General features: G+C 39.9%; 1 protein-coding gene across 6 annotated transcripts in view; it reads left to right on the forward strand.

Moving 5' to 3' along the window:
- RFTN2 (raftlin family member 2) overlaps positions 1–13,812 on the forward strand; it is a 66,884-nt gene that overhangs the window by 2,070 nt on the left and 51,002 nt on the right. For 5 of the 6 annotated variants that reach the window (XM_020795311.3, XM_078380013.1, XM_078380014.1 and 2 more), the window contains exons 2-5: positions 1,543–1,726; positions 7,662–7,773; positions 8,649–8,961; positions 10,599–10,802. In XM_020795311.3, coding sequence (XP_020650970.3) covers positions 1,543–1,726; positions 7,662–7,773; positions 8,649–8,961; positions 10,599–10,802 — 813 coding nt within the window. Of the gene's footprint in view, positions 1–1,060; positions 1,265–1,542; positions 1,727–7,661; positions 7,774–8,648; positions 8,962–10,598; positions 10,803–13,812 lie in introns of all 6 variants that reach the window. The other variant, XM_078380020.1, reaches the window with a different exon arrangement.

Consider the following 13,812-nt stretch of genomic DNA (forward strand, 5'->3'; position numbering starts at 1 on the left):
TTCTCCTAAAAAATTGGTGCGTCTTATGGAAAGGTGCGTCTTATGGAGCGAAAAATACGGTAATTGTGTGCTAATATACAAGCAAGCAACAATATATTATTAACCTCATGCTGAGTGACCTAATGCTTACATAATATAACAGGTTGTAACTTTACATTTAGTAGTTAATTTAAAATATATTGCATTTTGTTTGGCTGCAAAGGAGGCAAAAGAAATTCCATTGCATGGATACAAGCATCTAAAAGTCTTTTGATGGGGATGATTTCTTTGGGTGTGGGGAGAGAGAGGAATAATTGCACAATAAAACAGGTCTTTAGCATCTCAGTGCAAGAGAGAAAGGAAACTTTGTGTCATTAATTGAAGTTTTTGTGTAATATTGTTAAAAATGGCTCTTCTGCAAAAGGAAGGATTTTTGTGAAGGAACTACAGCCCAGTGGAAGTTTCTTCTGGAGAAAGCAAGCAAGGCTGTCATACTTGGCATCAATGCCTGGTATGGTGGGGCAAATGCCAGGGGTACCTGGGGTCACAAGGCTTTCTTTTTTTTTTTTCTTTTCTTCAGATTTTTGCAAGGGTAGTCAATATGCTGTGAAGTGGCACAGCAGTGAGGTTATCACTGCCAACCATCTTATTTTGCTCAGAATGCGTTTGACCCCTGCTGTACTGATTATGAGACCTAGATTTAGAATATCTCACTGAAAAGTGGATCTCCCCTTGCTTTTATCCATTTTAATATATTAAAGGAAACTCCTTTAAACATAGGCTTTAAAATGTACAGGCAGTGCATAATGATATATGAAAAGATACGAGAGAAACTGTAGGATTTCCAGAGCAGGACTACAATGACTTGTCCAAAGCCTTCACTGTCTCCAGAAGAAACAGAAGGAAAAATACTTATTTATGTGCAAATATATATGGTATATGCAGGTCACATAATTTACATATCTTGATGCAAGGCTTGATATTTTTAAGAGTTTTTGTTACTGCATGTTATGCCCATCTCCCAATCAGTAAGTACTGCAACCATAATTGCTGTTTTAATTTGTGTAGTTTTCTCTTGCAGCTGTTACTAACCACTAACTCCTCAACATCTCTGCAATTTTGTGTATGTGTTATAACTGAGGCAAGAAATGGACTATGGAGAGAGCCCATAACTGAAAGAGGGAAATCCATAACTGATTTAAGCATCGTAACATAAGCTTCTCTCACAACCTTTTATCAGGCAGATTGGCTTGCTTTGTCCGGTGGCTAGTCTTCAGGATGTAAGGTGGGATTCATTTGAAGTCTGATTTCACAAACAGGGAAAGATTCAGTCATCTGTCTAACTTTAAGAAGCTTTCAGCTCTAATTACAGGCTCTTTCTAACATATATGTATCTCATCGGGGAGAAAGGCCATGTAGTTTGTTCCTATAGGCAATTCCTACAAATGCAACTTAAGCTTGATAGATGAGCAGATGGATGTAGAGAAAGACCTTATAAGTGAAACCTGTTAAATAATCAATTATATCCACTGTGAAGCTTTTCTGTAATTTTAATTCCTTTAGGTTCTGAAAATCCAGAAGTTATCAAGATTGGCTCCATTCTGGATATTGCAAAAAAAGTGGATGAATATTATACTAGAGGCTATGTGGTGAGGGCTGTTCACCCTGTTTTGCTGTCAGTTGGACGAAGAAGGCACTTCCCGGCAAGTCATATGTATCGGGTTATACTGGCACGTCTCAAAGTGAGGTATGTGCCATGGTAAATGAGAACTTAAATCATAGTAAACTCAATTGTGTATTTTGTACTTAGGTTGAAAATCTGCTAGTTCCTTATATAGGGGATGCTCCATGAGGAGGGAACCTCATTCCGACCGTAATCAGTCTATGAAGCATTTCTGCCTTTTTTTGCCAGAGCTTAGAAATGTTACTTCTTTGGACAACCACTTCCAGCGTCTCCCACAAGCATGGCTTGGGAGATTCAATTTCTAGTCTCAAAACAGTAACTCTTACAACCTCTGCTTATTCCTCACAGTTGTGTGTGTATTTTGCACAGAATGGGAGATTAACTAGACAAAAGCAAAATATTCTGCGTGAAATACTTTTTTCCAACAAAAAACACATCTGTCAGGTTTTCATTAAAAAGTACAAAAATGCACAAAGTGCACAAAAACATTCACAGTCTCACCCAGTATGGAGAATACTGGACAAGGTGTTTGAAATGTTTCATTTTCACCTGTGAGAAGGAATTAAGGAAAGATACACAACCCCACCTGTGGCACCTTAGCAACAAACTAAATGTAACATTGTGTTGTCGTATTTTCCCCAGGACTTCATTGAGTGTTTTTTTTCCTGCCACATGCATCACACCTTGTGTGTGCAGTTGCAGTTTCCCTGCCTTTTGCACAAGGGAGCATTTAGTAACTGCTTGTGTAGGTGGAAGGTCTGTTGCTTTTATTGGGGCAATTTCCAAGTCATGAAACTGCAAGCACTACCTACGGAGTGCTCCCATGGAGCACTTGGATTCTGTATTTGCCAACAGAAATCTGGAACAGTGGATCTACTCTAATTTGGGCTAACAAGTGGATTAGAAGCCATATAATGAACTTGTAATTTGGCCCTTGAAGACTAATATATTTATTATGTGGCATAACTTTCATTATTGGAACAAGTTCCATCACCTGCATGAAATCTTTTATGTATTAGTAAATATGTGTAGAAATGAGTTCAGAGACAAAGGAAAAGAAACTGTGATGTCAGGGAGAAAATAGAAAAAGTCCACAAGACTATTGTCACAATCTGTATCTTCTCAATTCATTTGCTTTTGACTAAACTGTTTACAATTTTCCTCTTCTCCTGCACTCATGTCTATATATACTTGCTAAGATAAAATTTCATCTATCCTGGTTCAGGAAAGCTTATGCCATACATAATAAATGTATTCATCTTTTATCACAGGATTCTTTGGGGGTTTTTTTGTTGCAACAGACTGACTACTCAGTAAAATATTTTGATGTGTTGGTTCTTCTCCTGCGAAGCACATTGAACTGCTGACTCCCGGTTCTGCAGCCTGGTCCTAAACACACTGAGCTAGCCAGCCATATTTAAACAGACAGACAGACAAGTCGATTACAATATTATATTTATTGGCTGCCAGGTCTCAAGATGCTGGCTGAAGTGCTCTGTTCCCCGGGTGTCCAGACAGTGAGACAACTCTCATGATGAATGGTGCTGGAAGAGGAGAAAGTTTGATTTTATTTTGTGCAGTGGCTTTAATGCCTGAGCATTGATAGGAACATAAGAGCCCTGCTGGATCAGGCCAAGGGCCCATCTAGTCTAGTTTCCTGTATCTCACAATAGCCCCACCAGATGCCTCTAGGAGCACACGAGACAACTAGATACCTATCTCCTCTGCTACCCCTCCCCTGCATCTGGCATTTGGAGGTACCTTCCTTCTAAGCCTGGCGATTGTACATCCCCATCATGGCTTGTAACCTGCAATTGACTTTTCCTCCAGGAATCTGTCCAATCCCCTTTTAAAGGCATCTATGTCAGATGTCCTCACCACATCCTGTGGTAAGGAGTTCCAAAGACGAACTGGGTAAAGAAATTTCTTCTTTTGTCTGTTCTCACTCTCCCAACAATCAATTGGAGTGGCTGTCCTCTGGTTCTGGTATTGTGTGCAGTTTATCCATCCCCTGCATAATTTTATACATCTCAATCATGTTTCCCCCTCAGGCACCTTTTCTCTAGACTAAAGAGCCCCAAACACTGTAGCCTTTCCTCATAAGGGAGATGCCCCACCCCAGTCATCATTTTAGTTGCTCTGTTCTGTACCTTTTCCAGTTCCACTGTGTCTTTTTTGAGGTGCAGTGACCAGAACTGTACACAATATTCCAGGTGTGGCCTTACTGATCTCCTTACTCCCAGCTGATGACTGGATGCCCATTCTCACACTCATTCTTTCATGCGCAAAGCAAAAAGCAAAGTGTGCTGCTTATATACTGCCCCATAGTGCTTCAAGCACTCTCTGGGTGGTTTATAAGTTAATTATGCAGGCTAGACATTGCCCCCCCCCCCAGCAAACTGGGTATTCATTTTACTGACCTCAGAAGGATAGAAGGCTGAGTCAGCCTTGAGCCGGCTACCTGGGATTGAACCCCAGGTCGTGAGCACCGCTTTCGCTGCAGTACAGCAGTTTAACCACTGCACCACGAGGCTCCTTAATGATAATGATAATGACAACATAATGAATTTGTAGTTATTATACAAGACATACCCAATGACACAAGGGCCCACTCCAGTTTTATGTTTTGGCCCATGTACGTAAACGTGCATGCAACCAAGTTGCTAGCAGGTGTTGCTAGGCCATGAAGATGTTGCCCAGATGGTTGAGGACACCCTATTCCATAGATTAGGGTCGGTGAATCCCTGAAAATTGAGCAGAGGCATGTAGATCTGTCCTGCAACAATTAACATTCATATCTAAATAAAATGTGTCTAAAACACCTTAAGAATTTTAGGTCAGAATGTTGCAATTAATACTGCCCTCAGCACATAGGTCAAATGGGATTAGTCAGTCAAATAATAAAAGCTGTTAATCTTAGCTTGTTGATTTTTCTGATAGCATCTCATTATAACCCACTTTCTGATAGATACAATAGCAAGGCTGATAATTTGTGCATAAAGACAAGACTATACAACATGACCCTGTCAAGTTATGAGAATTGTGGGTGGAACAGCAACAACATTAATAAAACTTTGTCTAACTCATACACAGTAGAATCACAAGACAGTCATGAGAAATAGCAGCAAAAGCAATATATAACATACTTGTGACACTTGAAGTTGGTATTGCAACATTAAGAAGTAGCTATTTTCAGTCATCAACATCATGTAAAAGTAACTGCAAAAGTCAGGGTATTTTTCTATTCATTCAGTTCTGCCTTTTGCTACTTTAGCTCTGTGCAGTGAATTCTAGACAGAATTCCAAAAAATTAATGGATGGCACGATATAGGCACAGTACAGTGGTACCTCGACTTACAAACTTAATCCGTATTGGAACGGCGTTTGTACATCGAAAAGTTCGTAAGTCGAAGCACCATTTACCATTGAAATGCATGTGAACAGGATTAATTTATTCCAGCATTTCAAAAAAATACCAAACATAAAAATACAACACGCTGGGACTGCAAAAAACAACAACAACCCACTAATCCAAAAACAAGACAACATAGCACAGAAATGTAACCCCCCAGTCCAAACCGACCCAGAACAGTTTTTTTAAAAGGAAAAAGGAGCACCTTACCTGTCCGAAGTCTCCTGATACTCTGCCAAGCGCCCAGCCAGCTCAAGCCTCCTGGCGCTCTGCTGCCTCCTCCAAGGCCGCGGGTGAGCGGCCAAGCGCCCAGCCAGCTCAAGCTTCCTAGGGCTGGGTGACCCCTGCCTCCGATTGCAGAGGCAGGGAAGCCCTGGGAGACCTCACAGGACTTCCCCGCTGCCATTGGAGACCTCCTGGGGCTCACCCGCCGCCGTGATTGGACCCCAAGAGGCCTCCGGAGACTTCCAAAGGCGCCGATTGTGGTGGCGGGGGAAGCTCAGGGAGACCTCCTGGGGTCCCCCGCCACCATCTGAGACCTCCTGGGGGTCCCTTTTCCTAACTGTTGGGGCAAAAGAGCAGCCTCTTTGCCATCATCAGTTTGAATGGAACAAAAAAAGGTAGTGGAAATTTGAATTTCCCGCCCTTTTCCCCTGCCTTTTTTCGTTCGTAGGTTGAAATATTCGTAGGTAGGGACATTCATAAGTCGAGGTTCCACTGTATAGAAACAGGGAATACACTTTGCCATGTGACTACTGATATTGTTAGTTTGCCTTTGCCCTAATTAGATCTAGCTACGCATCATATTGAATACCATAAAGTGAAAGTCATCTTATCTGTAAGATTTAGATACCAATATTGCTGTCAAATGGTAAGTTACATGTTCAGGGCCCTCTATAGGATTGGAGTAAATATTGTAAAAATGTAGTGTCAGGGCTCAATTACCTATGAGAAAAGAACCCCAGTTATACCAATTCATTTCATCCCTCTGTTGTACTGATACATTTCTTTTTCTGCAGTCATATCTATCTATCTATCTGTCTGTCTGTCTGTCTGTCTGTCTATCTATCTATCTATCTATCTATCTATCTATCTATCTATCTATCTATCTATCTATCTATCTATCTATCTATCTATCTATCTATCTATCTATCTATCTATCTATCTATCTATCTATCTATCTATCTATCTATCTATCTATATCGGCAGGAGCATTTACATTGTTTTTGACTGTATCAATTCATTTCTTTCTATTTCAACTATTATAGAAGGCTACACTGCTCTTTCATTTTGTATACATTCATTTTCTCTACTGTTTCTTGAATCAGGCTCCCCTTGTCCTTTTTTTAAATTACAAAAGATAATGATGAAGCTTCTCTCTTCCTCCCCTTTTCCATTCCCTCCTTTATTTACTCATCCTCTTTTTCATATCTCTCCCTCTCAGTTCTTGGCTTTAAATTTTCTTTTCCCTTTTTTCTTTTTCCTTTCGAACAACATTGGGAGGAGGAAGCGAGTTTTAACAGTATTGTGAAGAGCAGGGTTTAAAAAATGCAACACTCCTTTTTTGACCATTCAAAGCAGGAAATCTCATGCCCTCTTTCTTCAGCTGGGGCGGGGGAGGCGGTCTCCTGAGCAATGTATTCAAGTTGTTTTTTGTGGCAGCGGCTGCTGATGTTGCTACTAGCAATTTATTGATATCCCTTTTTAAAAATGTTTTTAAAAGGTACAAGCACTGTGGCCATGAAGTGACCACAATGCCCAGAAGCCCAAACCCTGTGTAAAGAAATAAATCAACAGCAACGTTGAAATGATAAGGAATGAAGCAATACGTCATTAGTACAATTTAACACAACCCTCCTGTGAGGCAGAAAATAAATCGATTAACGGGGAAGTGAATCGATGTTGGCCGCGTGACATGTAAACAGAACATTATGAAACAATCTAAATAATGGCCAAATCAGTATATCTGGGGTTCTTTTGGCAGGTGTTTTAAACCCAAAGCTTGGAAGGGTTACATTTTTTGACTACAGCTTTCAAAATTTAAGAATATTCTCAAGAGTGATACTGTTTGGAACAGTACAGTTTTCAGGTAAAGTTTGGTGTCTTCTGGACAGGAAAGGCTGATGATCTCCCCACCCCAATTTCTACTATAATTTTTAAAAAATCACTCCCTTCTAATTTTGCTGACATAAGCCATTCTCTTAGTGGGAAGGGTTAATTGGTATTCTGTATTTGTGCTCCTCAGTGAGACATAAATTAAATCATTTAGGTCTTATCACCAAACTATTAATATTATAATAAAAATATTTTCCATAAAATTGCTTGCATTTTCATAGGACCCTTGACATCTATATTTGTTCTTTTGTCCTATTTGAAAAGTGCTTAATATTAATTGAAGTTAGTTCAGTTGTATTCTTTGTACCGTGTTTAGGCAGCTTATAACCAAGACCCACTGGAGTGCTAGCCTCACAAGAGAGCTGCCAAGATTTAATTCACAATTTCTGGAATGAAGGAAGTAGTGTATGCTAGCATTTTGTAGAGGATGCAGCAAGCTACAACAAAGGCACCTTTCTTTCTTTGTTCCAGCCAAAAGCATCCACCGTCCAGAGAACAAAAATATCCCAGACTTGTGATTGAGGAGTGTCCTTTAACATATGAAAAACTGACAAATGAAGTGGTAAAGGCACTGTTAGACAAGGTACGGTATGTTCACAATTTCTTGATTTTTTGTGATTTGTAGATTTAGATTTTTTTAATGTATAGTAGTAGGACTTTCCTCACAAAGTAGGATTCAATTTGAGTTTTAGAAGGCATGCTTTTATTCTGATCCAGTTATATAATTTACCCAGTGTCATGTAGTGGTTAGAGTGATGGACTTCAAGAGGCCTGGGTTTGAACTCCACTTGGCCATAGAAACTCACTGAGATGCTGGCAAAACCACTTCTGGAATATTTCATTTACTTTGAAGACACTGTTCGGATGGCTGTTAAGTGGGATGCAGTGTGGCAGCACAGAACAAGCACATCTACCATTTACAGGAGTCACTTGATTTTTAGCCATTGATACCTCAGAGAATTATCTCATACTAGCTATCTTGGGATAGGTTGGGCAGGATAAATACTGGTACAGCTGTGCATATTGGACAGAACCATACATGTACCAGTTCCACCCTGTTAGATCCCTCAGTGATCTTCACTATAACATGCTACTGGAATTCAGTGGTGTGCAGTAACTTGAAGTGAAGGAAATTCAGATTTTTAAATAGGGGAGCAAAGGATCACTACACATAAGATTTTTCTCAAGTGTAGAGGTGTACAGACATAAGAAAAAGTGCATATATTTTGGTATATGTTATGACTGAAATATATCACTTGTCATTTTATTTCATGTATGTGCTTAGAACCCTCATAATGTTTGTATCAGTGATAAGATAACATTGTGCTACTTTACAGATCAGTTTACTTTTTCCCCATTCATAACCATGTATCTGTATAGAAAAAGCATAATTTGCAAATTGGAAATTAGCAGTTTCTGAGCTTGCATAGTTCAATTATGTCTTTGTGAAAAATGCAGATCAATGATGCTGCAAAAAGAGGAATGAAGTTTGTTGGATTTGTAACACAGCATTGTCCTCAGTCTAAAATCTGCAATGGCACCAACATAGATGGAAATACAGAGTCTGATTCAACACAGTGCAGATGGAGTCAAGATCAGAGGAGAGATGATTCAGATGCAGATGTTAAAACTGAAGCGACATTGAGTGGTCAGTCCTCTGAAATTGCAGTGGAAGAAGAAATTCAGCCAGATGATGGGCATTTGCAAGAGACTGATGTTCAAGATGGAAAAGAAGGCAGTCCCAGCTCACCTAAATTAAGAAAAGGAGAAGGTATTTAAATGCATTGCCTATGTAGTCCACAGGAACTGAATAATTATATTTAAAGATGGAACCATCTTTTCATAGAAAGCAATAGGCTTGGCAAAGGATTAACATCTGATTGCTTCATGTGCTGTTAGTGAAATCGCCCTTGAAAAGGATTCAGAACCTTTACCACTCTGTCTACAAAAAAGAAGGCTTTATTGGAGGTGGCCATTCTAATTATGGATACCTTGCCCAGAGTTACACCAGGTGCCAACACAGCTAGCATTTTACCTACTTGACATAAGAGTATGCTGTTAATAGACAGAATAGAGAATATTCAGAAGGGAAGTATACTACCAGGACAGGAAAAACTGAAAATTAGATTAGATCCTGGCCGTGAAAGCCTTCGCGAATACAAAAACTGAAAAGCTGTAAAGCTATAAATTACAGTGATACCTCAACTGACAAACATCCCTACTTACGAACATTTCGACTTACGAACAGCTCTGGTCGCAAGTTTTTGCTTCGACTTGCGAACGGAGCTTCCACTTAGGAACAGAAATAGGCAGGGGGGAAAAAGGTGGGCAATTCAACTTTCTAACTGTAGGTGGCGACGAGGCTGCTTCTTTGTGCTGTAGCTCTTTCGGCAGTTATAGGGTGTGTTGCAGTTCGAGACTTGGGAGAGCCTCCTGCTTCGGAGTGAGCCTGTGTGTGTGTGTCTGCAGGGAGGTAAGCTGCTCTTTTCTCCTTTAAAAAAACTGTTCTGGGTGGGGTTTGGTGTTTAAGTGCTGTGTTCGTGGCTCTGCTTTGGAGTGAGCGTGTCTGTGTGTCTGCTGGGAGGGTATGTTTCTGTGCTCTGCTTCGGAGCGAGCGTGTGCGTGTGTATGTGTGTGTGTATTTTTAGAGTTTTTTCCCTTAAACCTCAGCAACGGAGGTGGCTCTAGTGTCTGTTTTTTCAAGTTTTTTCTTAAAGCCTCAGCAACAGAGCACCTTCTGACTGGGCTTGCTGTGCTCTTTTTTTCCCCCCTCTGGGCAGCAGGGGGGGAGCCATGGCTGCTGACCGGAGTGAGGGAAGCTCCAGAGGAGCAGGAGGAGGCAGGCGGGCGGACAGGCAGGTGAGCGCTTCCTGGCCAGGTCTCTGACCCTGGCCCGTTCACTTCAGCCAGCCTTTGAGGCTCCCTTTCTCCTGGGTTTTGTTTTGTTTTTTGCAGCCCCAGTGCTTTCCCATGGGGCTTGCAGTGTTTTATTTTATTTTATTTTATTTTTTGGTATTTTTTTCTACGGCCAGAATGGATTAATCGGTTTTCAGTGCATTTCTATGGGAAATGGTGCTTCAATTTACGAACATTTCGAGTTACGGGCGCAGTTACAATACGGATTAAGTTAGTAAGTCAAGGTACCACTATACCTCTATCAAAGTGTTAGCCTAGGAACTTCCAATGTATTGATATTGATGCTGAGATTATAATATCCCTTTTGAATTGAAATAATATTAGTATATCATGCTAAAGCCTTACGCCAAGATTAATGAATAATCTTTCTGCTTTAAATACAGGTTTTCTAGATAAATGTTCAAACAGTGTAATATCTTTCCATGTTATTCATTTCCTTAAATGCATTATCATTATTCCTGACTTCTTTATTTTCTAATATCTTTTCCTCAGATAACAAGTTATTTACAGTATTCAATGTCTTTGAAGATGATTCCTCCTCTTGGACCTACCACGATGGTGTTCTGTCTCTAAAAGTGTCTAGGAAAGGGCCTGTGATTAGTACTCTGGATGCTGATTGGCTAGAATTGACAACCTTTTATTACAAGCAAGGATTGTCCTTAATTGACTCATTTGTATGCTGGGAAGCCTCTAAAAGTAAGTGTAATAAATTCAGAATGATTATATTTCATACACAGAACTGCAATCTGGATCAGGGCAGTTGTGAATAGGTAAGGTTTCCCCTGGCATCAGTTTTGTTCAAATCCTTGCATACATAGAGAAAGGGCAGTTGTGGGACAGAATGTTAAACCTCCCCTTTATTGGCTTGGTGGTTCTGGTCTGATTCAAAGCCCCACATGCTTCCTTGTAAGCTTGAAAAGTGAAAAATGAAGAGAAGCTTAGCAGCACACTGACACATTTAACATACCTGTTGTTTATTTTTATTTATTTTATTTATTGTTTAGCTCTGAAATTGAAACATGCTAATTTTATCTCAGAATAGGTAAAGCAGATAGTTCTTTTCTCTGTCTAGCAGATTTTTTAATGAAATTCAGACTCTCTCTCCAGAGCTAAAAATGGAGAGGGACGGATTCCATTACTGTCAGAGGAATTTATCTGCTTCTGCTTCTTTTTTAATCAATCCACCAGTTTGTGTATCGTTTTAAAAAAACTGCTGGAAGAATGGTTGAATCTATCCCTACCCTCACATGGCTGGTTTGCTCCAGACTGGGATTCCACATGCTTGCTTGAGAGAAGAGACTGGGAAGTCTGCTTAAGAGTTAAAAAGAGATAAAGGAAAAAAACTTGTATGTGCATACTACTTGTAACATCGCTAAATTGTGCTTTTATTGATTTGAGAGTTTATAACATTGCCTTTGCACAGATTTCAGTGTGGCAATGAACAAATAAAAACAGTAAAATGTAAAAATGAAAAGAAAAAGAAAACCAAAATCCACATTCCCAGTTTCCCTTTTCTGATATCACATCATGCATATCTACGTGCCAGGCTGTTCCCCCCCCCCCCGCTGTCTTGAAGTGGGGACCTCCCTTTTAGAGGTTTATCAAAGCATGCTCTACCTGGTTCTTTTTGCCATTCCTGTCACCTGCAGCATGAGAGCAGCTAATTATCTGGGGAAATGTTTCCTGGTAACTTCCCCGCTCCCCTTTTTGTCTTCATTTCATTGAATGGCTGATATATAAACTTGATATGAATGGATGTATGCTGGCTTAGGCCAGTGGATGCCAGGACTTCTTGACGCCAGACAGTTTATTACTTTGAAATGTCATTACATTGAAATGTTACAGTATTTTTAAAGTGTGTGTTATATTGCCTCGCATTAACTAGTGCAGACAAGAAGTAGGAATGGAAAGAGGCCAAAAAAGAGAGAGAGAGAGAGAGAGACAGACCCACCAACTTACATCATTGATGACTGTGGCCATAGCCATGTCTAGCTGCACTTCCCACTAATTAGCAAAGACTGGACAATGTGTAGTAGGGGATCAAAATGCATGTTTTCAAAGTAGACTCCTGTACTATATATTTCCTTTACTATAATTCCATTTTGAAAAGTGATAGCAGAAGCTAGGAGAGTTGTGGCTCCAGTGATTAATGATGATGATGAATGAGTGTGTGCATCATGTGGATATTGAAAAAATAAAGTGAAAACAGTCATTCAGTACAGGCAAGTGGTGTGAAACTCCAGTGGGAATTCCCTCCATGTTAGAGCACTAATAAGAATGATGCCATTACTTACAATTTAGAAGGCCAGTTTAAGAAATGCATATCAACTTCCTTCTAAAAAGTTGAGAGTGGAGACCAATGTAAGTTCTGAACAGATTTATGCTTTTGGACTATCTTTCCCAGAATGGCTATGCTGCTTGAGGACTTTGAGGGGAGGGGGATATAGTCTAAAAACACAAATCTACAATCTGTAGTTTTGAAGGCAGAGTGTTCCATAATCTGGAGAAGATGCAGGGAAAAACCCTTGCTAGGCCTCTGCATGCAGAGTTTTCTTCAGATGAGTGCAGATCTTTATAACTGTTAGACAGGAAGAATAGTCTGTCAAATGGCCTTTACCTAAACTGTTTACAGATTAAAGCCAACCACCTTGAATTCAATCTGGAACAACTGGCAGTGAGTACTGGCGTTCATTATAGGAGTGGAATAAACACAATCTTGTACACTGGTTAACAGTCTTACTGCCACAATCTGTACAAACTGTGTGACACTAACTCCTGCATGAACCATATACAGTCTACACATAATATACTGTAACTACGACATGGCTTATTATGTTACATTAGATTCCAGATCACGCTGATGATCACATAACTCTTAATATAATTAGGCAAACATACTCCATACCATCACTACCACCTGACAATGTACAGACAAGTGACTGATATCCTATTACTGATATCCCAACAAGGGTAGACTCATTGAGTCAGTGGAATTTATGTAAGTGTTAATCTTCCTGCAGGAAAAGAAGGACATCCTTGCACAGTATTTAGCACATACTCTGCTGTTGGGTATATAGAGAACTACCACTTGGAGGGTGCATTCTTCTTTCGCGTGGCTCTATAGAATGGGGTTTCTTTGCCTCTTTTAAGGCTTTGTTTTGTTTTGTTGTATAAGATTCTCCAGCATGTGATTCCTCAGTAAGCTGTAGTTTGCAAAATCCCACATCAATAAAACTTTTTTGTCTTTGAGGTACCAGAAGAGTCTTGTTAGTTTTATCCCCATAACAATAACTCCCCCAGTTCTTGTAGGCTGTTCAGGGTTTGAGCAGGTCAATTTCTTTCTCCCACCCTCATATTCATTGGGGTTTGTGTGTTTCATTCTGTGTTCTGTCTGCTCTCAAAACCTTGTGATCTCACTTGTGTTTGCATTGCTATTCTGGTGTTTTTCTGATTTGTTTTTTGAATGTCAGCTTTATCTGCATACTGGTGTCTATCTCTGTCATCTCAGCTGTGCAGCCGTTAAGAAAACAGGCATGTTTTTTTGTGACTCAGGAATGTGTTGCATGTTTTCTTTATATTGTTCTGTCAGTGTACCCTAAATTTTGATTGCGGATTAGTAAAAATTCCTTGATCATATAAAAATGTCTGATTCCTTGATAATCAGATTGTAGAACACTTGGGGCACAAAACAGAGTAGAAAAATAAC

The sequence above is a fragment of the Pogona vitticeps genome, chromosome 1 (genome assembly GCF_051106095.1).
Source record: "Pogona vitticeps strain Pit_001003342236 chromosome 1, PviZW2.1, whole genome shotgun sequence".
NCBI lineage: Eukaryota > Metazoa > Chordata > Lepidosauria > Squamata > Agamidae > Pogona > Pogona vitticeps.